The 27,481-nt window shown below is 46.8% G+C and overlaps 1 protein-coding gene across 2 annotated transcripts in view; it reads left to right on the forward strand.

The window, feature by feature from the left end:
* Window positions 1-27,481, forward strand: part of TENM2 (teneurin transmembrane protein 2) — a 343,633-nt gene that overhangs the window by 150,601 nt on the left and 165,551 nt on the right. For both annotated transcript variants that reach the window (XM_037040640.1, XM_037040701.1), the window contains exons 4-5: window positions 4,549-4,671; window positions 17,569-17,774. In XM_037040640.1, coding sequence (XP_036896535.1) covers window positions 4,549-4,671; window positions 17,569-17,774 — 329 coding nt within the window. The remainder of the gene's footprint in view (window positions 1-4,548; window positions 4,672-17,568; window positions 17,775-27,481) is intronic.

Genomic DNA, 27,481 nt, shown 5'->3' on the forward strand with positions numbered 1-27,481 from the left:
CGCAGCGCTCCACGGCGTTTTCTCCACGTAGCCAGAGGGAAACTTGGCAGAGTTTGGCTGCCTCCTCTGTTTGCCGAGGCTGATTTCCCAGCTGCCACCTGGATTCCACGAGCCTCCACTTGGAGCCTTTCCCTGTTCCATCCTCGCTGACCCGTGGAGCCCCACCGTTCTGTCCAAGGGTCCCTCTGGAGCGGAGCCTGTCAAATCATGATAAATTGTGCATTTTGGCTGCCAGCGGGGGTGAGAAGCATCAGGGAAAGGGCCTCCCAAACTCATTTCACTTCTGACCCTAAGATGGTCTGAACAGCACCTTTTGGGACAAGCTGCTGGCGCGTGTGTGTAGGAGTGGGGCCCATCCGCTGCAGCCAGGATGTCTTATTACATAAGTTATGCATCGATGAGGCCAGTGTTCGCCCACGATCCCGAGACAAAGAAGCAGTAGCTCTGACTCCTCGGAGGCTCCTCTGCTTTCTCAATCTGATTCTGAGAGTGGACCACAGTCAGAGATACCAGGACATAATGTTTAAAGAGCTATTTGTTGTTGTTCATAGAGCCAAACGCCGTGGCCCTCCACGTGTCCTAACTCTCCCCGGCTGGGTTTTGGAAAGGACTCACACCCTGTAAGTAAATAGCTTTGAGGAATGCATGGTGACCTGGTGCAGAAAAACGGAATTTCTCACTTTCCCTACGAGCGAATATATCAGTCCAGATAGTCTCAGGAATGCTGCTGTAACAAACAACCCCAAACTCTCCATGGCTTGCAGCAGTACCAGTGTATTTCTTCGCTCATTCTGCTGTTGCATCACTGGTCAGCCATGGCTCCAAGCCATGGTCTCTTCTTCACTCAAGACCCAGGCTGATGGGGCTGACTGACGGTCTGGGAGGGGAAAAGAAGCGTGTGAAACGCATGCTGCCTGGTCACAGGCCCACATCTGAATTCAACAAGATGAGAAAATAATGCCCCCTTCAGGAGGGGGGTACGCAACATAGAAAACAGTCACTCCTCAACCCCGCTGAGATTGTCACAAGTTGCAAAAAGGAGACTAGGTTTGTTGGGGTCCTGTTGCGACCCAGAATGTGTAATCCCATCACCGGGACATATGAAGGAGTCGGCTACCTCCCACGGAGTCATCCTGCTTTGATTCCAGACTCCCCCTGTGATCACGCTTTGTAGCCCCTGTTTCCTCACCCATGAGCCTGGGATTATGACAGTCCCCACCTCGAAGGCAAGCCAGGAGTCTCAGGTAGGCTAATGTCTAGAGAAAGGCCCCCAGAGCCGGCCATGGAAGGGCTTCAAGGACCGGCCACATGTCTTGATACACAGTCATCAAAACAGCATCTCTTTGCAGGCTCGTCCAAGAGTATAATGTCCTACAGTCCCACCCCCACCCCATCTTCCCCCACGTGGCATCACCTATTCTGACAAACATAGAGGGGGCACCTTCTATGTTGGAGGTCCTCTGTGGGACCTGCTGGGGCACAGAGAGAGGCTGAACCTGCCTCTGTCCCCCAGCAGCCGCGATCCTCCCAGCCAAGGGAAACCTTTACAAAAGGCAAAAGGGGAGTTTGGCTGTGGCTGACAGGTTTCTCAGCCTCAGCCAGAGGACAGAGCAAAAGCAAAATGAGGAACAGAGGTCTCATTAGTCTGGAAACGGGTTGACTTCACAGCCCCCACCCCCACCCCCACCCCGGGTCTCTCTCCTGAGGACCCTTCCACCCATTCCCACAGGCCGGAAAAAGACTCTCATTTTCTTGTCAAGAAAAAGAGAAGGAATCTCTGATCAAGGGAGGAAAAAATGTAAACAAAAGCCTATTTCAGACTCTGCCCCTTCCCCGCAAAAAAAACAAAAAAAAACAAGAGGAGGTGGTTATTTCCCGGCTATAATTTCTCACTTATTTATTTAACATTCGGCTGAGCAACAGAAAATATGCCCAAACTTGAGTTTCATCTTTGCTGCGTTGCTTCCCTGGGAGGATGGAGCTGGTGGGCAGACTTGGGTTTCCCCTTCTCCCAGCTCCGTCTCACCTTCTCCTCTTTCCTGTCTACCTCTGGGAGTTCTCTGAGAAGCTGGTCTCTTGCTCTGACCCTAGCCCCTCTCCCTCGCCCCGTCTCTGGTTATCTTGTTTTCACAATGCTTTTTTAAAAAAGTAAAATAGATTCTGTGGGGCCCGAAACGAAAAGCTAGGGCGAGCAGGCACCTTTGAGAGCAGAGAGAACACCGTCTCATGAACGCCAAGCTTACACGTGCAGGAGGGTTCGGGCGTCATTTGCTGGCCGTGCTCCCTGAGCGGAGGGGGCAGTGTGTTCTGCCTGGGACGAAAGACTGAGACCTGTGAGAGGGAGCGGTTCTGAGCAGGGTTTTCATACCGATGGGGCCCCGGGGGAGGTCGAGTCTTCTCTTCTTGATGGACCCATTGCTTCCTTTTACTGATACGAAATGCAAAGCTTTGTTAGGCCTCAGCTGCAGCCGCACTTGCAGTACCTGTACGAGTCCATCTTAAAACACAGAAACGCCCCCGCCCCCAAAGAACCTCATCTCAGTGCAAGCCCAGATAACCCCATCATAACACTTTTTTTAAAAAATCCTTGTAAAATAGCTAATTCTTTGGTTCCCTTCCCCTGGTAAGCACACATCAGAAGCTGTCGTTACCTTGAAACCACGGTCATCCGTCCTCATTTCCTGACCTCTGTACAGAGAAAATACGTCATTATTCGAGGCAGTTGCTGGTAGTGTCTCTTCAAGGAAGTGACCTACATACAGTGGAGAAACTGCAGAGGAAAATCGGGCGGCACCTTGACAGAAAGTGTACAGGGAATGCCACCCATTCACATTAGTGTGTATCATCTCAAAGGGTGGCATCGGTGGGCCTTGCCCTTCCGAGTTGTGTCTAAAAACAACCCAGTGTTCTGAGCTGGCAGCGTTGAGGGGAAAAAGCCAGAATCCACACCACGCGGGGACGCCTGGCCACCTTCATATACAGCCGTCAGTCTGAGCCGCATTGTCGTAGGGTAGGTTTTTAACCTGAATGGAATGCAGCCGACCCGAAGCAGCAGCGGCAAGCATGCAGAATTAATTGCTGTGTGAACAGCTTCCTCAGCATTGTTAATTGTGTTTCCTGTGGTTAATTGTTTCTCCCATCCCCGCACCATCCCTGTCAATGGCCCTTGCTCTCCTGCCGCGGCGATGCACACATAGCAACCGCGTCAGCCTGTGTCCGGCGGAAATGCCAGGCATGCTTGGCGCGATTATTGTTGGAAGGGGAAATAGGGAGGGAAATGAACTCCTCCTCAATTTGCAAAGGAAGCAAATTGTTTCCAACGCAGGTTGTTTGGGTGTCGCCTTCTGCTGCATGTGGTCCAACAGGGCATGGAGAAGCGGCAGAGACTGGGGCGTGTTGAGTCTGCTAATCCAACTGGGCAGTGGGGAGTTGGGGCAGACAGAGGGACGAGGGGGACCAGACGGAGGTTCGAGTTTGGGCTTTGGGGTGCACGGAGCAACAGAGCAGCAGGGCGCAGATGTGCTTGTCTCCTGGGCAAAGAGAAGAGGCTGTGCCTCTTGCCTCGGAACTGTCTCCCCCTGCATTGCAGTCAAGCGGATTTTTTTTTCCTGGGGGGCGGGGGAGTAAAGAGAAGGGAAGAATGGTGATATTTTCAGAAAAGGACCCCATTCCACCCCCACACCCAAGCTTTTTTCTTGATGGGCTATAAAGTATTCACCTACCCCATGAATAGGGGTAGAAAGGAAAGGTATTTTTTTTAAAGATTTTATTTATTTATTTATCTTTGGAGGGGAAGGAGAGGGAGAGAAACATCAATGTATGGTTGCCTTTCGTGCATCCCCTGCTGGGAGTTGGCCTGCAGGGAACCAGCCTGCAACCCAGGCATGTGCCCTGACTGGGAATCGAACCGCGATCTTTCTGGTTCGCAGGCCCGTGCTCAATCCACTGAGCTACACCAGCCAGGGCAGGAAAGGTATTTTTAAAGTTTGAAATGGGGGGGTTGTGTTTGGCGCGGGGGTAGGCGGAGGGGGGAGGTGCTTCATGGTGTTTCTGTTCAGGTCTGTGTAGACCAGCAGGCCTGTGCCATGTCAGAAGCTTCATCTTAAAACTGACTGACATTCTGAGTAGTTTGGGGGACTCCTCGTCAGTGCCCCAGACTGCTAGTCCAAGAACAACCTCACCCCAGGGCAGGAAAGCCTGGAAGGGGGGGGGGCAGTACCCTGTATGGTGGTTCCAAAGGAGCACTTTGCCCTCCGTGGTGGCGCCACTTGGAAGGTCTGGGCTGTTGCCCCCTCCCTCCTCTGCCCACCACAGGGACCCTCACCCCCACCCCTCCAGGCTGTGAACAGCAGCAGGAGAGGAGACCTAACCACCCAGAGCTGCCCGTTTACTGTATTTAGCTGTTATTCCCTGCAGCCTGGGGCCGGCCACTTTTGAACAGCAGCTTCCTTAAAAGGCAACGGCTTGGAAAAGACACCTGGCCCTCCCCCTGACATTTGCATTGCTGAATTATCTATTCACATTTTTGTGACTTTGTCTCTCCTGCAGCCATGCATCTGCTCGGGCTCAACTGGCAACTCCAGCCGGCAGATGGACACACCTTCAACAATGGCATCAGGACCGGGTTACCAGGAAACGATGATGTGGCAACGATGCCATCTGGAGGCAAAGGTGAGGTTACAGCTGCCGCTGGCCCCCTCCAGGTCCCCGGGAAATACAGCGCTCTCGCCAGCTGGTTCAGGTTTTCTAATCCAAATCTTGGAAGGTACACAAAAAGAAAAAGAAAGAAGGGGTGGGGGCGGCGGCGCCTTTCCGAAGTCCCCCCGTTAGAAGCTGTTTGCTGTTCCTGTCTGTTAGCTCTGTTTGGCTGCGGCCCGGAGCTGGCGCGGTGCCTGCTCACAACGACGTTGCATACCTATGCTATCTGCAGCGCCTGGCGGGCTCCGGAGCTGCTTGAAAGCATCCCAAGGCCTGGGCAGAAGCCGCAGCAGCAGCTGGAGAAAGTCCATCCTGGTGGAGGAAGTCCAGAGCAGAGAGAGGCCTCTTCGGTGGGGAGAGGCGGCCTCCCCAGGGGGGAAACCCAGCCAGGCGGAGCCTGAAAGATAAGGACTCAGGCTCAGAGCCGTTGGGATTCAGAAGAGAATAGAAAGGAGTTTTGACAACCGAGGAACAAAGCTGCTCTTCTAAGTACAGTGAAGGGGACAATGGGAGTATTTATGGAAGCAATCAGGCAGCTGTATGCTTGCAGGGGAAAAAAAGGTGCTAACAAGGTGCTAAGAAGGAGGAGAGCAAACAAAACCACGGGGAGGTAGGGATGGAAGGTACGGGACAGAGCAAAATTATTATTCTTGCACCATTTTTTTTTGAGTTGTCTAGCCCTTCATTAGCAACTAAAATAGAAGGTGTCTGCTGTGCATCATGGGGAGAAATGGACTAACGGGACATTTATAATATTCTAATACAGATCACTTATACATGCAATTTATTAAAGAGCTTCCACCTTTAGAAAGAAAAGAGAGACAATAGCAGCCAGCGGCACAGTTAGGCTTGCCGAATTCGGAAGGAAGTCACAGACGGGCGGGCTTCTCCAGGCATGCAGTGTTTCGCTCCCACGCTTCTTATAACGCCCCTCCAGGACCTGCCAAAGGTGGGAAGGACACTAACATTTGTGGTGCACCTATTGCAGGCCAGGTTAGCATAGTGTCAGGTCAACCAGTCTAGAGGGAAGAGAATTATCTCAGAGAAACTGAGGCCCAGGATGTTTGGGAAACTTACCCCAAATCACATAAGCAACCGGGTGCAAAGCGGGACTTCAGTCTGTGCCCTGTGCATCTTTGGGCAAGCTTGTTGGAACTTCCTTAGGTCAGTCATCTTCCACAGAGAAGATGCTAGAATTTGCCTTCCCCGACAGGTGTACATTGGTCATCCTGAGATGCTCATGTTGCTGGAATTTTCTCCCCAAGGCTGTCCTAATGCTTCGAGTGCCACTTTTTCTCTTTTCATCCCATCTTTCCTAACTGTTCAACTCATCTATCCTAATCATCACACTAAATTACCTTTAAGCAGGCATGAAAAACTTTCATCTGAGGGTGAAATGATGCGCTTTCTATGATCAGGTCACTGAAACTGCTCCTAAAAATGAAAAGGCGACTCTGTCTTAACCGATCACGTCCTGCCGTAACCGACCACAAGGCCCTGAGCTAAACGTGTTGGCCTCGGATTTCAATCTCTTCCCCTCCAGGACTTGGTTTCTTTTGTGACTGAGGTTTTCAGCCAGGTCATCTTTTCCTTCCAGGGGACATTTGGCAAGGTCTGAAGACATTAATTTTGATAGTCCCAAGTGGCATCTAGTGAGTAGAGCCCAAGATGATATTAAACATCCTACAAGACAGAACAGGCCCTACAGTCCTGTGTAGGCCTGTAGGATGGGAAGAGCTGTCCCATCCAAAATGTCACAGTGATGCTCTTTGAGAACCCCCGCTTCAGGGGTCTCTCTTATACTTCATCCACAAATGTCCTTGAATCTACAGGGCAGCACCCTGTCCTTTGAGAAGAATGCATAATACGTATTTGAAAGGGGCTGTACCTATCCTATCCTCAGACACGGAAATGCCTGTTAAGCGCGGATACATCCTGAAATTATAGACGAACTCTTTTTACCTCGTTGTCCTTCACAAAAGGGGGCCACTGATAGGCATGAACTTCTACAGATTAAGCCCAGCCAGTCCTCCCATCCGTAACAATGCATGAGCATCCCACACCATCTCCCACAGAGCATGGGGAAGACTCCCGCCGAGAGTAGGTCCTAATGGAGAGGAGGCTGCCTCTAAGTTGCTGATGAAGAACTGCTTTCCGCGGTGTCTCTGGAAAGACTAGAACGTTTTCTCTCGGGTGCCATACGCTTTCGAAAATGTTGCGTACGTCCCGTAACACCACCAGTTCAGCTGTTTTCCAAATGAGTCATGAGACAGACACACAAAAAAAGGTGGCTGAATCATCGTCTAATAAATTTTGTCAATAGGACTCTTATGAAAAGGGGTGAGAATTTAAAATCACTTACAGACAAAGCAAAACTCTGAACGTCTCATTTCTGGACACCGCAACAGTGCTCTTCTGGTGACTGAAGACACTGGATCCCTTCTTTCACGTGCTGTGAAGTTTGCTTTTAAAAGAAACTACTGGGAAGGTTTTAATTTTCTCACACCTGGCTACCTCTTGTACAGAAAGTGACCTTAGGTTTGAATTTCTCTACTCGGTGACCTCCCCCCCTCCCACTCCCCAGTTTTTGTACATTTGGATGACCTAGATCAATTCCAATTGACTACTCTTCCAGTGTTTCAAAGAGACAATCAAGAAATATTGGCAATAAGTTAATTAAATAACACCCCCTCCATTTCGGGGTGGTGTACAATAATCCTTCACTCTGATAATGTTTTAATCAAGATACGCCACACGTGGCCACAAGGTTAATCTCATTAAGCAATTACCGGGGAAGTATCCAGCAGAAGCAAATTAAAATGTAAGCAAAACACGGACATGTGAGTAACATCGATAGCTATTTCATTACCCGGTCTTTAGGAGTGTTTACATTTCTCAGATTTGGAAAGAAATCTAATAGACACGGCGGCCTACACATTCTGATGTGTTCGTGGGAACAAAGCGCTTGATCCGTGAGAAGGGGATGTTCCCTGTCCTTTCTCTTCCCTGTTCCATTTGTTTTTGTGCACGGTTTATTTTTTTCCCACCGTTTGCTCTTTCGATGAAACCTTAACGTGGTGGGTGGTTGGGTTTCAGATCAGGAACGGGAGCCCACAGACTGCCAGACTCACTCACCATCTCTGTGCGTTTCTATGTTAAAAGGAATGAACTCATACATCTTCGTTACCAGAGCATGGAGCACTTTTTCATAGATCTGGGATTAGATAAGCCTGGAGAACAAAGATTCAATACCGTGTTCTGACCAGGTCAGATAACATAAGGGAATCCGGTTTGATTGGCTAGGCCCAGAGGCAAAGTGTGCAAGAGCTTTTAAAGGGCACATCTGTGGAGCCGATTTGTTCCACTGATCTTAAAGAATAAGCTCCCAAGTCGAATTCCATGGATCATTCTCAAAACCTATCATTCGTTTTACATTTAAGGTGTCCTTCATATCAGAGGTCAGCAAACTACAGCTGGTGGACCAAATCCGGCCAGCTGCCTGTTTTTGCAAATAAAGTTTTATTGGGGCACAGCCACGGGCATTCAGTGTCTGTGGCCGCTTCTGGACCACAGCAGTGCAGTTAAGTAACTGCAACAGAGACTAGTGGCAGGCCCCCAAAGCCTAAAAGGCTTTTACTATCTGGCCTTTTACAGAAAACGTTTGCTGACTGCTCTGTGTCATTCACAAACCCGTTCCTGCTTTCCTCGGTCGCTCCAGGGAGTTCACAGATGATAGGAAGCTAGTGAGAAGAGACCAAACTATGACTATATCAGTTTTATTTCAATTCCTGACTGTGAGTTGGATATAAGATAATCTCACTCACTGTGCATTAGCAGGTTCTCTATAATACAGGACTCTGACCTGGTCCGGCTGGATGCAAACACCAGCTTCATCACTGAGCAGCCGCATGAACCTGAGTGGGTCAGGCACCCTCCCTGGACCTCCGATTCCTCATCTGTAAGCCGGCACCCCTCATAAGCGTGCTGTCCAGCAGACATGAGACAGGTCTTGTAAAACACAGTGTGTGGGATGCAGCAGTTAGTAAGAGATTCATGAATATTAGTTGTCTCTGACGTCACTGTGACGTGTTTCAGCTGGCGCATGGAACAGGCCTCTACCGGCTGCCGCTTCTTACGAGGCTCTGTAATTTCCAAAGGCAAAAAGCTGCCTTCAGAAGGTCAAGATAGGCAATCACACCACTTCATCCTTTTTTTTTTAATCCTCAGCATTAGAACAAATGTGAACGAAACCTTCTTCCCAAATAGTCACTTGGTGAGGTCGGTGGGAAGCCGGACTTTGCGGTCGGAACGGCCAGTGTGCTGGCCGGTCCACCACGGTGTCTCGTGGGTCAGTGCGGCTTGACCTCCGTTGCTGCCAGCCTGGTTGAAGCCACACCATTCTCAGTTTATAACTCAGCTATAAACATTTATTTGTGCCTGGAGCACACTTCTTTCCTACCCTTTGGGGGAAAAAAAAATCGGAATTTACAGATGGTATGCAAGTTGGAAGAAAAATGGCAAAGACTGTTAGTCTGTTTAGAAGCATGTTTTTCTACACTTGCCCTTTCAGCAAAAACTTCATAATGATTTTTACTAGTTGGCTTGATGCACGGTACAAGGAGCCAGATTAGCAGGAAGGTTGGTAATTCTTCCTCTGGCTCTTGTCAGCCTCTCGGTGAACAGAGCCCAGGGTTTCAAAACGATCGCTTCCCTGCGTGTGGCTTTTAGAAAGTCAGCGAAGTCTCCAGAAGGGCAAGGGGTCATTACGTGGGAGCCAGTCCTTACAATGGTGCATGTCTAGTGGAAAATAGACCCATAGCCTATGTGCCGACACGACAGCCTCCCTCGCTTTGGAAGCCATGTTCTGCCATTGTTAGGGATGGGTACCACCTAAGGGCATACCATTGCGGGGCTGCAGCTTCTGATTGTCATCCGCAACCCCGTTCTAAGCTACAGAGTTTTTTATGTCCCCGGCATCATCATGGCTTGACACGGGTATTAATAAAGCCAGTTCCCTCCCCACTGCATTTGCCCTTGCGCACCTTGAAGCTCCCTTTTCGGAGTTGCCTTGCACACCCAGAGACAGGTCTCCTCTGCCCACTAGGTTGCACGCTGCTTTGAATCTCCTCTACCGAGCCCGGCATCTGGAACGTAGTCAGCATAAGTGTTAGCCGGGTGAGATTCAGTACTGACCACACATGGCTTCCAGTCTCAGCTCCCCCACTTTAGAGCCGTGTAACCTTAAGCAAGTCGCTTTACTTTCGTGGTCCTCTCAGCTGAAAAATGGCAGGGGGTGGGGCGAGAAATTCACAAAGGCGTCAGGAGACAACAGGGCAAATAGTAACCCCAGAATGAATTGTAGCTGCTATAAACAGTACTAATACACTGAGCTACAGATTAATGCAGAAGCAAGGCCACCTGAATAGTCAGGTGTAAAAATGTTTGATAATAATGCTTAGTGGCAAAGAGCTGACCATTTGTATCTAAGGTGACAAATTGGGTTTTCAAAAGGTCTAAACAAAGGCTACGCTGTTTCATAACATCATTCAGTGCCTGTCGTCCCAAGCACGGGAGGGTTTTATAGGAAGTATTATTGCCCTGTGATACCATGACTTCCATCCCAGGCACAGCAACGCGCAGGGTAGAAATGTGTTCCTGAAGGGTAGCCAGCCCACGGCAGGGTGAAGGCCGATGGGCTGCTGAGGACTCAGAAGAGCTATAATCTAAGGCAGTGAATCGAATGTCCTTAGGAGAACCTTTTCGCCCATCTCTTGGTTAAACAGAACCCTCAGATGGTTGTCCTGATTCCTCCATAAACGGAAATGAGGTGTAATGACTGAAGCAATCTTCTGAATTCCACTTTATTTGCAATAGATAAAAATATGTGAGGCAGAGTAATCTGCAAGGCAGATTTACGCCAAGGTGCCTCCAGAGTTCAGTTAAGTTTAGGAAGTACGAATGTGAGCTTTTATTTCCCCAGTATGACTATGACTTCATTCCCTTTATCTCTTGTTTGGGGAATCGTCTCCCTGTTTCCATAAATGAATTATGGCAACATTTTCTGAAATGATTAGCTCCTAATGTGGCTTCGGAAGGCTGTCGGTGTGCTCGACATCAGTCTTACTTAACTGGTTGGAATTGTAGGGACATGTTTCTGAAATAGGCAATAGCTCCCCATTTACACAGGCAATCTTCCGCGGAGCTATAGAGGTGGGCCTTCCTGTGAAATTGATCATTAGAGTGTTGCTTCTAAAAACCCAGAATTCTCATCTTCAAGCTGGAGATGAACCCGCCAGAACGGCCGTGTGTGAAGCATCTGCTTCTGAGGGCAAAATGATTATCTCCACTTTTCACTTTGAGCTCATAGACAGATAGAAAAGTTTGACATGGAAGCGGTAGCTCTGAGAGATGTGGACTGGACTGCACCATTGCCGAGGGTGGTGGGCAGGCATGCACAGACTTGCACCAGGATGCTTAGGTCCTTCTGAGGTTGCCAGTTCAAGCCCAGCCCAAAGCCACACAGAACCCTGGGCTGCAGGTGCCTGGCTAAGGGATGATGGGAATATGACGTACACCCCAATTTTGATGTTGAGCAAAGATTACCTAGCACTATCGTAGGTGCTCAATTTGCTGCATCAAGGTACGAGTGAATGACCCTCCCAACATTGCTTTGGACATTCATTAATCCTTGCTGAGTCAATCTGGCTATGTTTCACAAACCCAGGCTGCATAGGGGTGGAACCTGCCAAAAGCAGCTAGAATAGGATTTGCAATGTGGAACAAGTGAACTTGTGACTTTGTTTCCTCTGGGCATGGCACCTTCACTCATGTGACAGGTCTCTCCCTGTCTGCAGACATACTGACCGCTGGTATGTGGATTTTAGCTGCTTTGAAAAAATGATGACCTGTTTCATTCAGCACTGCCACCCTGCCCCACCCAGCCCTCAGCCCTCTACAGTGCATTATTCCTGCACTGGAAAGCCTATATTTTAAATTAGCCCATCACAAATTGATCCTCCAAATCTGGGATCATATGGCTGTTTTTAGGTAGTACTACAGAAAGATGGAGAAGCACCTATAAGTCATGTTCTGCATATTTCCCCCAGTTAATCTGCAGAAGAAGCCTTATTATACAGGTGAATAGGTAAACTCAGAGAGTGACTCTCCTGAAGGCACATAGCTCACAGTTGTTATAACTGAGATTCCAACCCAGGGCTGCCCAGGGCTTGGTCACATTGCCTTTCGAGGCCTCAGAAATTCTCAGTCTGAGGATCCCCTCCCTGGCGGTAAAGGTGGAAACCTCAGTTACTTTGCTTCCTGTCACCTGTCTCTCAATGGCAGCTGATTAGGGACTAGGCAATGTTTATGGTCCTAGAACAGGTGAGATGGGTCAGGGTCAGGTCGGTTTGTGGGATGGGGGGCCTGGCCTGTGCTGCTGCCCTTGACCTTAGCAAGCAGCACGGGCCTTCACTCCTGGACACCAGCCCAGGGACTTGAGCTCCAGGGACAGGGCCTCCAAGACGGTTCCCTACACTGGCTGCAGCAGTGTGGGGCAGAACCATCTTTTCTAACGTCTCTTGTGTCGGTCTTTACAAAAGTATCTGTAAAATTACAGAAGTTATACATGTATTTTAAAGATTTTGCAAAAGTATATAGAAAAAGCCTCTTTTGCTATACAGAATATTAGTGGAACAGTTGGGAAATTTGAGGAAGGTCTGTAAGTTAGCTGTAGCATTGTATCAAGGTTAATGTTCTGGTTTGGATCACTATACAGTGATTCTGAAAAGAGAATGTCCTTGCTTTTAGGGAAAAACATACAAGTATTTAGAGGCAAAGGGGCATCTTGTCTATAGCTTACTCTCAATGTCTCAGAAAAACACACATGTATCATATGTGAATTTATATGGAATCTGGGTGAAGGCTATGCAGGAATTCTTTGTACCATTTTTTGACATTTTTCTGTAAATCTGAAATTATTTCAAAATGGAAATTTCATGTATAAAAGCATGTGTGTGTGTGTGTGTGTGTGTGTATAAAAAGTAAAAACCCCTCTTGGCAAAAGCATAATACAGTTGCCCATCTGGAGACTTCGGTTTGAAAGCAGTCACTAGCTTTGTTTTTTAAGATTTTATTTATTTTTGGAGAGAGGGTAAGGGAGGGAGAAAGGGAGCGAGAGAAACATTGATGAGAGAGAGAAATACCAATCAATTGCATCTTGTATGCACCCCCCGCCAGGACCAGGCCTGCACCCCAGGCATGTGCCCTGACCAAGAATCTCACTGGTGACCTTTTGCTTTTCCAGGTGTTGCCCAACCAACTGAGCCACACCAGTCAGGGTAGCTTTTAACAGTAATTATAACTTGTTAATTGAATCGAGTTTTTTACAAGTGAAGTCACCTTCCCTTCTGCCAGCATCACACACACACACGCCCATCCTTTGTAGCATATGCCCAGAGGGGACCCACCTGGCTCGACCTGTAGGCACCCATAGACTACAGTGAAATGCCACTTAAGATATCTTTGAGTCCAGACCACTCAAAGCGTCCTTTCTGTAGCTAAAGACACTGAGTCTTTGAAAGCTAGACCTTCCTAAACTGGCCAGCTATTTAATGGGAAGGAGCTCGACCCCATACTTTATTTATACCCCTGTTCCTTCCACAAAAGGCTGACAGTCGTTAAGCACCAGGGTTGGGAGCCCTGACTTTCGGTCCTTAATCTAAATGCCTTTTCACTGTCCTCCCGTTCTCCTGGTTTGCTCATTTGTTTGTAGGATTTTACACAAAAGATAAACTAAGAGTTTACTCGTGAGTTTCAAAAGGATCCACTTAATGGAAGTTTCCTTTAAATGAGAAATATCCTCATAGAACTTTCAAAAGGTACTTTTAAAAAATTCAGTTCACATGCAACTCTGCAAAGTAAGTCTTCCTTAAGGCTTTCCTGTCACCCAGTTGTCACAGGGGTGGGGTGAAAATACCCATCAGATGGGCAGGGAAATTTGAGTCACTTCAACAAGTGTTGGTAGAGCGCCCAGGGGTTGCCAGGTGCAAACCACAGAGACCGGAGATGAAGTCACGGCACTGCCTGACCTCAGGCGGCACTGTGTCTAATGAAGAGACTTAGGAAGGTGAGTGAAGTCAGTTCTCATGCCTAAAAACAGACACTGCTGTGGAATTAAGTGTAAATGCTGTGGGAAGTCTGATGGGGGTGGGGGTGTAAAGGAAAAGAGAGCTTCAGTGTGGAAGGTGACATGGCCCTTAATTTCCGTGTTACTCAGTACAGCAGGTTTGTCCGTAAAGTAAGCTCATCGATAAAGTAATCACTGCTAGAAGGTCCCACCAACAATCAGTAATGGGAACAGATGCCAATTCCCAGTTTTAAGCTTGTTCCTTCACTAAGTCGACTCCAGAAGAATCATGCTCTCCTCTCCCTCTCGGTACACAGATAAGATAAACACAAATACGCATGCATATAAATGCATGTAAAGGTATGCATACATATATGTCACACATACACAGTGTTTTTCTTTCAGAAAACCATTTACTCTGGAAAGAAAGCCAAATGCTTTCCCATATAGTTTTTCATGCCTTTATTTAATTCCGTGTAACTAGCATCCATTTTCCTTTTCTGTGTGCTGGGGACTGTACTAAGTCCTGCTTGCACTTCCATTTGTTACTCCCACCCCATGAGAGAGCAGCTCTCACCGGGCCCGTTTTATAAAACCAAAAAAAAAAATGGAGGCCCAGAGAAGTTAAGCCAACTTCTGGAGGTCATCCAGCGTAGAAGAGCCAGAGTCGAGATTTGAACCCACTTCTGTCTGGCTGCAAAACCTGTACTCCATCATCACATGGCTTCCCTGCCTCCTTTTGTGTGTGGGACCTAAAGAAGGGAAGCATCTGAAACCCTAGGGGGACATGTGACAGCTGGGAAGACAGCCTGCAGTCACTGAGGGTAGCAGCTCATTTGCTGAAGTCAGGGTCCTGAAGCTGGGGTCTAGCGAAAGAAGGGGGTCCCGCCTATGTAAGAACCCTACCCCTGCAGCTCCTCGTCTGACTTCCCCGGAGCCAGCGCCGTGTGGAGGCGGGCTGCCCGCGCACCTCCGCACCCTCATTTGACTTGACATTATCAAAATCCATTTAGGTTCCAGCAGCAGATTAGCTGCTCGTGGGGGCGGATTTCCTGCCTCTTCTTCAGATCCTGTCATTAACCCAGCCACCCTGAAAGCCCGACAGATGTGGAGGAAAGACCATCCTGTTCAACGTAAAGGTCACCAATTTCTTCAAATGATTTTTTAGTTTTTTAATTTTTGTTGAATGTCTTGGGGTGACATTGGTTAAAGAATCACAGTGGGTTTCAGACATAGAGTTCTGTGGCACATCCTCCGTATAGTGTCGTAGGCTCACCACACCAGGTCGAGTCTCCCTCTGTCACTGTGCGTGCCCCCGTTGCCCATTTCTCTAACTCACTGCCACACTGCAATTACTGGGCTTGCTTTTGGTCATTCTCCAAGGCCCCCAAACTGTTCTTCTGCAGGGGTCCTTTCTACCACGTATTTTCCTTTCTGGGTCTTTTCATTACACCCCTTCCCCCAGAAGGCCTTAATTTAGGGGGAGGAGGGGACTGTCTAAAGCAGCATTTTTTAACTACAAATTAGTTGCCAAATTAAAATAATCAGAGCTTCTGATCAACTGGGGATAATAAGCATTTCCCCCTGGAATTGTCATTATTTTAACAAAATAAAGAACACGATTTAGGCTTAGAGCCTCACAGAGAATAATAATGATGATAGCTAATTTTTATTTAGTATTTATTTTGTGCCAAAAATTATTCTAAAGGCTTTCTGTGGATTAACTCACTAACTCCTATGAAATAAATAATAATGGTGCCCCAACTCTTCAGATGAGAAAACCCAGGCACAGAGAATTGGTACATGCAGCAAGGAGTGAAGCTGAGACTGGAGGCAAGACAGTGTCAACGCACAGTGTCTGCTGTTCCCTGGTGTGCACTGCTCTTCCCCGGTGTGCACTGCTCTTCCCCCTGTAGGGAAGGCGTCCATGTCCATCAGCCAACATGAAAATGAGTGAGGAACAGCCATCTAGTCCCCACCTACACATCTGAACCACTCAGGACTTCCGGTGGTTTCTTCTTGTTGTTGTTGTTCTTTTCTTTTTCCTCTTCCTCCTCCTTCACCACCACCACCACCGCCACCACCCAAGGACATTGCTCTCAGGGAGAGAGGGAGGGGGGGAGGAAGAGAGAGAGAAAAACATTGAACAGTTGTCTTCTCATTCGTGCCTGGACCAGGTTTTAGGCCTGCAACCCAGGTATGTGCCCCAACCGGGAATCAAACCTGTGACCTTTCCATCTACGTGATAGTGCTCCAACCACCTGAGCCACATGGGCCAAGGTTCTTTTCTTCCTAACAATGTTATATGATGGAAGCCTCCAAACGTGCCATAGGAGCCCACTCTCTAGTTTTATTTTTCTGAAGGTCAGGAGTTTCTTCTTAATATCCCAACCGGCGTTCCCCCTCCTTTATGTTAAGCCCCTGCTGGCTTTTCATTGCATCCACTATTGAGCTACCTGTAAATGAATCATCACCTCTCCTGCTAAAGAAAAGAGGAAAAAAAAATAACTTCAGACTCTCAAATTACCCTGTGGTTTTCTCTTATAATTTAGATATGGAAAACCTCCACAGAGCTAAAAACCCTTACCTCTTCATTTTACAGATGGAGAAACTAGCCCCAGGCCATTCACCAGCCTTCTCTTGGTGGAGCAGTTAGGTAGGAGCAGAGCCAGGTCCCCAAGTAAGACAGCTTCACTCACCTGCCCTACTGGTCCTCAGGAATCTTACAGCCTCTCCAGACCATTCAAACCTTTTGCAACCTGTAGTGGCCATGTATAGGTAAATATTTTCAGAAGAGTCCATCCAATAGAGAATGCAGAGGGGAGTTTATTTCCCGTCCTTTGCCTACCGGGCTGAAAAAGTTTTCAGGTCAATGAGGCCATCCCACTGACCATTGAAAAGTGAAAAGACCCTCAAAACAAAAATGTCTTGTCTCCTTGAATCTGGCTTCCATTCCTTTAGAAGTTCTCAAGAAAGTAGGAGATTGATCCTTTTTTCTTCAAGTTTGGAATCCATTTGAAGGAATCACAAACAACCATGATAAAACAAGGGTCCTCAGAAGTGCAGGAGACACTGGCTGGTTTATTACCAAGTTGAAATAAGCACCGGAACTCCTGCTGTTAAAGTTACAAAGGGTACCGAGTACGGGAAACTGATATTTTCCCTATAAGCAACTTCGAATGACGCAGCAGACACGCTTCGCTCTCACCGGCAGAGCGTCGTGGTTTCTGCGTGGCTCTCGGAGTCCTCCCTCTCGCCCAAGGAAGGGGCTGCTCCCAGTGTTAGATCTGCCTGAGATCAAGCCCACATTTTCTGCTGAGTCGTTTTATTTCCTTTGGACCGATGTCTGATTACTGTTGCTCCTTTTCTAAAATGTATGAAATGTCAGAGAATAAGGGACTTGTTTGTGACTGGAAAGAAAGGCTGTGAGAATTCGATGTGGCCAAATTAATATCGCTGTCCGCTTCTCCGCTGACAATTTTTATTGTTGGAATCTTTGCATCTACTGAGCAGACTCCCTTTCTTACTCTGTTTAATCAGCACAGGAGTTTGGGAAAGTGTTACGCCAATATTTTAGATGCTCGGGTATTTAATACCTAAATGTTTGAAGTTGTGACTTAAAGAGGGACTTGCTATGCGTTTAATCTTAATATTTTTTTTCAATCCTGGCATACAATTAAACAGAGATATAAAGCCAACTCAGATATACAGATGTCACTGACTTGATGTCGATCCCCGTTTCACAGTGTCCTGGTCACTGAAGAACAGCAGCATAGACAGCGGGGAAGCGGAGGTCGGTCGGCGCGTGACCCAGGAAGTCCCACCAGGCGTGTTTTGGAGATCACAGATTCACATCAGTCAGCCCCAGTTCCTAAAGTTCAACATCTCCCTTGGGAAGGATGCTCTCTTCGGTGTTTACATAAGAAGGGGACTTCCACCATCTCACGCCCAGGTATGACTATGCTTAATATAATCATGGCTTTAAAAAAAATTAAGACACTTCACACCAACTATGATGGCTATAATTAAGGGACAGACAGTAACAAGTGTTGTCAGGATTGTGAAGAAGTTGGAACATTGGTGCCTCAGTAAATTGGTATGTTGCTGTTGAGAATTGAAAATTGTACAGCTGCTGTAGAACAGAGTTTGACAACCTTTCAAAAAGTTAAGCATTGAATTGCCATATGACCCAGCAATGCCACTTCTGGGGGTACACACACAGAGAACTCATTTAGCCTAACAACATACACACAAATGTTAGAGCAGCATTATTCATTATCACCAAAAAGTGGAAACACCCCAAATGTCCATGGACTGATAAATGGATAAACAAAACGCAAACTATCTATACAGCGAACTATTATTGACACACAAAAAGGAATGAAGTATTATTGCTACATGCTACAACATGGATGAATCTAGAAAGCATTACACAAAGTGAAAGGAGCCACATTCACAAGGTCGCATATTATATAATTCCATCTCTATCGTCCAGAAGAAGTAGATGCACAGAGACAGAAAGGACATTGGTGATTGCCAGGGACCGGAGAGGATGGAATTGGGACTGACTGCTAATAGGTATGGGGTCTCCTTGGGGAGTGGTGCAAATGCTCTGAAATTAGATTGTGATGGTCACACAACGTGGCAAATATACCGAAAATGGCTGGATTGTAAAATGATGAAGTTGGCGTTATATGAATTACATCTCCGAAAAAGTAACATCCCCACCTGATGAAGTCAGCTCTGCTGAACCTAGAGGCGAATCCTTGGGTCCTTTATGTTCAGGCGTTCGGGTTTATTGGATTAATTTGTTAAAATACCACCAGGAGACATCCCACTGTCCGAGAAAAGAGTGATGTCCCAGTAGACAAAATTCAGCAGCTGTCTCTCTGTGACTTCCCTGTTCTCCCCCAAACTAAGTTCCTTGGGAATTCTTGGGCACTGTGAAAGTAAGATTATACTTTGTGTCGGGAATGAAGAGATTAGATTACATGATAGATTTTTTCTCTCTTATCCTTCCTTTAATTTGTCCCTGTCAGGACTTAAATGTAACACTTGGGATAAATTCACACCCAACTAGCTTGGGTTTCTTTCCCAATAAGAATTGTATATTCAGAGGAAACCCAAATCGGGTTTGCCTTCATTTGCTTTCAAATCCAGCAAGTACATGAAGGAGTATGTTAGGAAAATACTCCAGTAGAGGAAAATGTCCTTCACTTCCCATTATATCCAGTGTAAGCTGACTTTTAAATAAATGTGTTGGAAGTGTGGTCATCTGGAAAACTCAATGCCAAGAGTTTAAAGCTTTCAAATCTATTAGCAAAACTCAAGCGAGAAGGCTACTATTTCTTTCTCTTGATCTAAGGGACGTAAAGGGACTATTCCTTTTCTGAGGTTTTTATTACTGTACACAGCCTTGCTATAGGGACCAATATGGACAGCAGTAGTCAGTATGACCGCCATCCATGCATCCAGAAAAAGGTTCATTGGTCTGGGTGCCGAGTAGCCAGAGATGAGCTAACAGAGCCCTGACCACGTAGAACTGCTGATACCCAAAGCACAACTGCTTTTCAGAGATTCTCAGCAGCAGAAAGTCCTTTTAACCGAGCGGGGTCCCCTTTCTGTCACGTCTGGCCAGATGGTGGTGTGCTGTCCTGAGAAGTTCATGCAAATTGTGAGGTGGTCCCCTTGACCTTCGGGTGCCATCCAGTCTTTGGTAGTGTAGTTAAGGACTCGCAGGGGTGGAATCTGCCTTTTTGGCATTATTCAAGCAAGTATGAACATGCCTCTGGGTACAGCTGAGCCTAACTTTCCTCTCAGCCAGTTGGATACAGGGAGCTTCCTGGGGGCAGGGGCCTGCGGGGAGTGCTTCTTCCCAAACTTATTTCAAAGAACTTTTATTCCCCGGCCCCTGCATGCTCCGAGCAGCTAGTGCTGTGGAAAAGCCTGTGGTCACAGCAAATCAAGTAGGTCACCCTCTGTGACTGTGTGATAGTGGACATCAGGCGAACACACTCAACCCGGGTTCCCTGCCGTCCTGACATCCAAGACACAAGCCCTCAATGGCTGTGTCTTCTCTGCTTTTGGGGCTACACCACACTGTCCATCTCCTGCCAAGCCAGTGATTGTCCTAGTGATCGTCTTCTCAAAATAGCTCCACTCCAGGGACCATCCCTTTACGTGCCAAGGGAGGAGAAATGAATAGGCATGGCTTGATGTACTTGAAGGGTTTCGGTCCAGCTGCCAGTTTGGAAGACGAGTGTGTGCTGGAGGGTCAGGTAAGCGAGACACAGTGCAGATGCTTAGAAATGAACAAGACAGGTAGAATTCAGGGGCTCTTCTTAAAAGAGGAAAAGGGGAGGATGACTCCCAACACATTCTCACATCCATTTACCGTCGTTACATGCATTCGCGTCTGTTTGATGGGCTACATTTCCTTGAGGAGCCGGTGCTTAGCTCTTTGCAGGGATAGGTGACTAACTCATTATAGAATTTCTCACTTCCATTGGCATATCCTATCAAGGAACATAAGTTCTGTGGGGATTGGCAGTCTCGCCAAGGTGACTCATTTGAGCTGGAAAGCGAGAAAGAGAAAGAGGTGGGGAGGGGAGAGAATATGAAATTCTGTTCGCTGTGTCGCATGTAATGGCTATACTTAAATTTTATTGAGTATCACGCTCTGACCAAGAGCCTACAAGGTTTAGTATCCATGTCCCAGGATATTAAGAACACAGAGAATCTTTTCTTCTGTGCTTAAATTTCCCAAGAATCAGAGTCTGTCCTGGTTGACTTCTTTGAAAGTGGCGAAAAATGGTGATAGGAAGGCAATGTGCATAGGGGAGGAAGTCCTAGAGTAAAGGGATGAAAGATGAGGATGAAGGCCCAGCTACATATTATCCAGGTGACCTTAGAACATGTCCCTTATCCTCTTTTAGCCTCAGACTTCTTGTCTACCTGTATTACCTGCCTCACACCATTGTAATTACACCACAACAGTAAAGGTAGGATTGAAAACATTTTGTAAACCAAGGCACCGTATAAAGATACCATTATGCATGACATCCGTGTACCAAGAAACTGTGCATGACCCTAGCAAATACTATAGAGAAATAGGCAATTAGGTACACATAGCTATTTAAAATACAATTAATTTTCTAGTTCTTTTATTTTTATTAAAGAACAGGCTGTTTTCAATGACCAAAAAAATTTAAACACACAGAAACAAAAAAAGTAAAAGTACCCATTATTTGAAGTAGTTCCCCTTTGCTAATTTGACATAATAAAACGTATCTGTTGCAAGAGGAAAAACACTCAGAATTTGAATGGTTTAATACCACAGTGGCCGTTTCTTGCCTGTTCAGAAAGTCAGTTCTCAACCAAGGGTCCATTCCACCTCACCCTGGAGTGGTTTGTATGAGAATAGGTTTGATGTTGCCTGGGGAAGAGGTTGCTGGGGAAGTTGGGTGGGTAGAGCTCGGGGGCTTCGCTAAACACACACAGGACAAAGAAGTCTCCACCCCAAAGTGTCAGAAGTACTGTGGTTAAGAACTGATTACTACATTGCTTCACACACTCATCTTGTGGAGCACTGGGCTTCATTACACAGTGTCAGCCTCACTCCGCTACCAGGAACATGAGCCATTCTCTGCAGCAAAGGGAGGAGAAGGTAGTGAATTGTGCACCAGTCCCTAAGAATGCTGCCTGGGCATGGCATGTGCCATTAAACTCCTCTCAGATGGACCAAAGCAAGTCACATCCTAACTTCAGTGGGACACAGGTACAATCCTATGATGTCCCTGGTAGGAGGACCGCCAGATACATCAATGAAAAGCCCTGATCGCTTACAATAAAATGTTGGGGTGCCTTTTCTCATGGCCAGTCTTTGTGTACACCCTTAATTCTTCTCCCAAAAGTGACCCTTAAGGATCTTGGACAAATTGCCGAATTGTCCTCTGAAAGTCCCTACCACCTGCAACATGCAAGTTCCCATTTCAATTGCTTGCTCCCTCACATAAACAGGATATTATTATCATTGTTTAATCTTTGTCATTTTGAACAGTAGATGCTATATGGTCCCTCAGCTGCAGCATGTTGCTATCTTGCATTGCATTGTTTAAGACCTGGACCAACAAAATAGAGTTGATCTCAGCCCGTGATAACCTACCAGCTTGAACTCTCATGGGAGCCGTGTATGTAAGGAGACCTCATGCATCTTGCCAGATATTTGAAATCCTACAAACAGTGTCAGCTTTGCTCAACCCCAGGTCTAGCGAGGAAACAGGTCAGACTCTTAAAAAGGAATAACCAACTGACCCGGCTGCAGGGCAAGACACCAGAGGAAACCTCAGAGGCGGTGGCTGCAAGTCAGGAAGGATCTTGGGTGGTGAAGACAGTGAGCAGGTCCCAGTGACAGTTTGTCACTGATTGCCACCGATAGGTCAGGCCAAGGGAAATCCTTTGTGAGAACAAGTCAATAATTGGCAAATTAGGTGCATGATTAACCCGAGACAAGAAGATGCTGTTACCACTTGGGAGCCCTGCCGAGCCTTCAGCTTCTCTGTCATCCTGTTTAGCAAATATTAAAAATGCCTGTTTCATCTGTCAGAGTGATGGAGCCCAGTGACTTCCAAAGGCAACTTGGAAGCGTGGGATGAGCTCACAGCTCCTGGGGTTTGATTAGAGGGAGATACTGGGGATTGCACAGCACTGGCAGAAACCCAAGCTGTCATCCCTGGTACCCGGTGAAGACGCCAGGATGTTTGCACTCACAGATGCATCTGTAGGATGGGAAGCAAAACTAGCCACACAGAGAAAGATAGAAGGGAACTATTTTAAGAGACCACAAATTGCCCCAAGATCATTCCCAATAAATGCAAATTGACCAGATCAGGCATGTGTGGACCAAGACAAAATGAGCTAAGCAAACATTCTTGTTTGTCTTCATCAGCAGAATTCCCCTAAACGACTTTTTTTTTAAAGTAAATTTATAGATGGCGAAGAGTGGTGTTAGCCTTTGCCAGTTCAGTTTATCCCTTTCTAGTTCAGAGCCTTCTTCGCAAATGAGCTCTCTTTTTCCTTCTTCTTGTCTTGCCCAAGCAAGTGAACTGTACACAGCTTCAGTTAGAGGTGGCACTAACCAAGTCCCTGGGACACCAGGTCACCCGAGGGTTCTGAGTGTCCTGGTTCTGTCTCCACTGCACCGTGTCTGCAGCCCCCAGGATCCCATTAACCAGTCAGAGGGGCTGTCGCTGGACCACACCCTCCCTCCCATGGAGCTGTGGTCTGGGAGCACCCAGGGGAGGAAGTTCCAGGGCAGCACATCGAATAGCAATTTAACTTCGCTTTGAAGGGAGGTGTGTTTTTACAGGCAGGCTTTCCAGACCCTTACTTTCCAAAAGAGCTTCAGGTATAGAGAGAGATTTGGTGAAACCAAGAGAGTCTTAGTTGGTTGGTTGGTTTTTTCCTGTGTCAGATTAAAAGTGCTTTTGGAAAGGTCTTTTTTAAGAGACGCTTGTGATTGCCTGGTAGCATCCTAACAGGAGCCAGAACTGCCACTCCTGTGGATGGGTAGCCCCCTGGGCGGCAGCCACCAGGCAGAGCTAAGGAGAAATCTCAGGAAAGGCTTGGGTATTACAAGCGAACTGGTCCTGACGGGCTGCGTGAAGGACACTGGGCATGGGTTTCCAGAGGGGGATGCTTGCATATGTGAAACTTGAAGAGAAAGACAGAAACTGAGGAAACAGGACTAGTTAGAGGGGGCAGCACCAAATCACGACGTACGGTCTCCGAGGTGCTGTAGTGCAGCAGTGTGCAAAATTTCCAAAGACCTTTATCTTCCAACGAGACCCTACGCAGAACCCCATATATAAGTGGATAGAGTGACAGTTGTATTAGCATAAGTATAGTTTATAATCCAAATTTGTATTTATGGTTACAGTGCTAATCTCTGTATATATCTGTTATGTGTGTATATTATACATGGAGAGCCACGGAGAGAGCCGAAACTCCTGGGTCACTTCTAGGAATAGGTGAGGAGAACAGGACGAAGAATTAGGTTAAAGCGCACTTGTTTTAATCATAACAGAACACTCACAGGAAGACCAGCTTCTTCCCATGCCCCACGGCATTGCTCTCACGAAGACTGGAAACACATCTGACAAAACATTAAGGTTTATTCATTTGAGTGGTTGAAATGTGGGTATGCGCAACCATACTCTTTCTGCTTTTCTTCATTTTAGCAATTGCTGTCTCTTTAAGGAAAGGAAAGGAAATCTGTGACCAGCTGGAGTCTGTTTTGAGTAAAGCAAGCGCTGAGAGACTATAGATGACGACGTGGTCTTTATATTCATTTCATTTATGTGCTTTGCGTTGTTTGCACATTTTTGAGGAAAATCACAATGAATGTATACAACTAGTCGCAAATAGGAACAGTATTCGCTTTCATCGTTTTTCTCACACGTTCTGGCTACTCTTCAATTAAATTAATCCACAGGCTTGAAAGAGGGGGATAGGAATAGCGTAGGGTTTGATCACGTGAGCTATCTAACACCTACTCACATCCCCTGCCTTAGACACACAAGTAGAAAAGGATCACCCCAAACTTCAACTTTGAAACTGTCTTTATTTTAAAAAAGTGATCGTGGGACATGTTACGTGTTCCTTTGAAATCTGCAGTCCTGGCTTAGCGTCCCGGCCCGAGCGCACAGCCCTGCCGTCACACCGACTGCCGGGTACCCCGTTGAGCCGGATGCACCAGGGCAGCTGCTTATCCAACTTCATCTGAGCAGATAGACCCCGGTGTGCATTCAGAGTAACCCCAGCACAGACCTCTATGCTTCCTAATAAACAACAGAGTGAAGGAAGTTCAAGTCTACATTCAGAGATGTTAAGAAGACATTTATTCCAAGATCTTCACTTAAAAGTGAATGGCTTTTTAAATGTTCACTGAAGCCCCTCCTAGGGAGTATGTGTTGTAGGAACCCAAAGTTGTTATAAGCCAGAAGTTAATCACCTGATCTCTAGTAATAAATGTTCTCCACTCAGAGACCCCGCCCCAGTTAGCACTAGTCACGATGATAACAGTCATGCCTTGAGGGCTGCAGTGTGCCAAGGACGGTTTCACAAGAGTAATCTTATTTTTTAAGAATTTATTTATTTTTAGAGAGAGGGGAAAGGGAGGGAGAAAGAGAGGGAGAGAAACATCAATATGTGTGGTTGTCTTTTGCGTGCCCCCCACTGGGGACCTGGCCCGCAACCCAGGCATGTGCCCTGACTGGGAATCGAACCAGCAACCCTTTGGTTCTCAGGCCCGCACTGAATTCAAGGAGCCACCCCAGTCAAGGCTTAAGTGGCTTTTTATTAATCCCAAATACTGTCAGATAACTGTATCTTGTATATACCAAGTCATTGTGGAGATTTAAATATACCTTTAAAATATATAAATATACCAATTAAGATAGAGTTTAAATAGACATTCTCTGGAATGCCTATGCAGCTGTTCCAGACACAAATGAGCTCGGGCAGGAGAGTGTGGGCCAGCCCACACTGTCGGGGCTTGAATTTCAAGCTCCAGTACCTCCAAACGGTGTGACCGTGAACAAGTCACTCTGTCTGTGCCCAAGTCACCTCAGCTGTAGAAGGGGGAATAATACTATTGTATACTCAGCAGCACGTCATGAGATGTAGATGAGGTGGTCTTTACAGGCACTCAGAAGCATGCTGGCTTGTAGAAACGATATAAGCAGTTATTAGCTGATTTTTCCAAGCATCCATAAACACAAGCTCCACCAGCCCCCAAACAAACAAAACAAATTTCCACTGTTTTTTAAAAGTAACTTTTATTTGTGTTTTTCTCATTATAGAATCAATGTATGATGATGATAGGAAAATAGAAAACATTCTACTCACATATTGTAATCATTGTTACAACTATAGGATCATACCATGTGAGCTGTTCTTACCTTGATTCTTTGCTCAGTAAGAGGTGCAAGCATCTATCTAAATTCAAGTATTCTTCCATGAGTCCAGTTTAAATGCCTCAGAAAGACTTTACTTTATAGATTAAACATTTTTAACCAACTAACATCAATCTATAGTAAACATCCTTGCGGGTATACATTCATGTCTTTTTGAATAATTTCCTTGTGATGGAGTCTGAAGAGTGGAACCACTCACGGGACTTACAACGCGTCCTTTACAAGCTTTTGTAACAATAATAATAACCGTAAGGGTAGCTGACAAGGATTGAATGAGGGCTTACCCTGAGCGGGGCCAGACTCACCATGACCCTCGGAGGTGGTACTTTCATGAGCCTTGTTTTGGGGCAAGAGAGGAGACTCAGGGGTGGAAATAAGTTGCCCAGTGTCACACTGCTATCTGGTGACATGTTCACGCCAGGCTTTGAGAGAAGCCAACCAGCACCCGGGGTCTATTCCTCCGTGGTACTTGGGAAATCATTCATTGACTGGGCACGGTCCCAGTTTGTTCCCTCTCCTCTGTAATATATTTGATTTATGTTCACAGCCAGCCCACAGCAAGACCCTCCTATTGACCTTGGGAGGGAGAGAAGCCAAATGTGAACTTCTTGATAAGCTATCAGCTAAAGATGATTAGAGAGGGATATGCAGTAAAAAAGAAATTCCATCAGCAAGGCACTGAGAGGTAAAAAACCTCCATTCTTCTGGTCTCCTGTTAGAGCTTCGGTTCATCTGGGAATTGCCTTGAGATGTTTCTCAGTGTCGTTGAACTTGACCCCTACCCTGTAGCTCACTTGGTCTTCAGAGCAGTACCTTCTACTCTTCTCCTGGGTTGGATCAAAAGACAGCATGATGAAGGCATGGCCTTGTGGGTAGACGAAATATAAAATCAGTCCATTTGTGCACTCAACCAATATTCACTGAACATCTGGGGATGCGGAGATCAAAGGCATTGGCTCTGCCTTTGAGGATATGGGGACCTGAGGAGTTAAGTAATGATGGTAGCATCATTGTAGGGCCGTGAGATGCAGTACTGGGAAGCAGATGAGAACTAACTCTGGAAGAAGCCTGGTCTGAGTTTGAATCTCATCCCTGCCATGTAGTTGCAGACATCAGTGATGAGTCTCTCTACATTCAGTTTTGCCATCCGTAAAATGAGGGCTATAGCTCGTGAGGTTGTTGTGAGAATAAATGAGATAATGCCCAGCAAATAGAAAGCTCCCTATGGAGATCAGTCAATCAATCTGACTGGCTCACAGCCCTTACAGCTCACTCACAGGTAACCTAGCAACCCGCAGTCCCTGCAGGGAGAATGGCAAGGCCTCTGGCTGAAGGCAGGGCTGATAGGAAGACTGAATTTTAGCTGCTCTTCCTGAAGACTTTAATCCAGATTGCAAAGATCAGGCACTTCCAATTCAGTCAAGTGATTCCTGTCTCCTCTCAATCCATTTATAAGGATGTGAGGTGGCAGGGGACGGGGGTGCCTCTCCTGGGGCACGATGCACAGTGTATCCAGCTGTATTCAGCCCAAGCACAGCTCTCCATGGGACTGAAGAGGAATGGGCGGCATGCATCCTGCCTGCGCTGTGCCGTTGCACAGTTCTTGGAGCCAGAGCCAGGTGTCACTTGCAGAGACTGCTCCCCAGGGCACAAGTAACTCATTGATGTCAGCAGTCCTGTTATC

The sequence above is a fragment of the Sturnira hondurensis genome, unplaced genomic scaffold (assembly GCF_014824575.4).
Source record: "Sturnira hondurensis isolate 20B ecotype Veracruz unplaced genomic scaffold, ASM1482457v3 Scaffold0000022, whole genome shotgun sequence".
In the NCBI taxonomy this organism is placed as follows: domain Eukaryota; kingdom Metazoa; phylum Chordata; class Mammalia; order Chiroptera; family Phyllostomidae; genus Sturnira; species Sturnira hondurensis.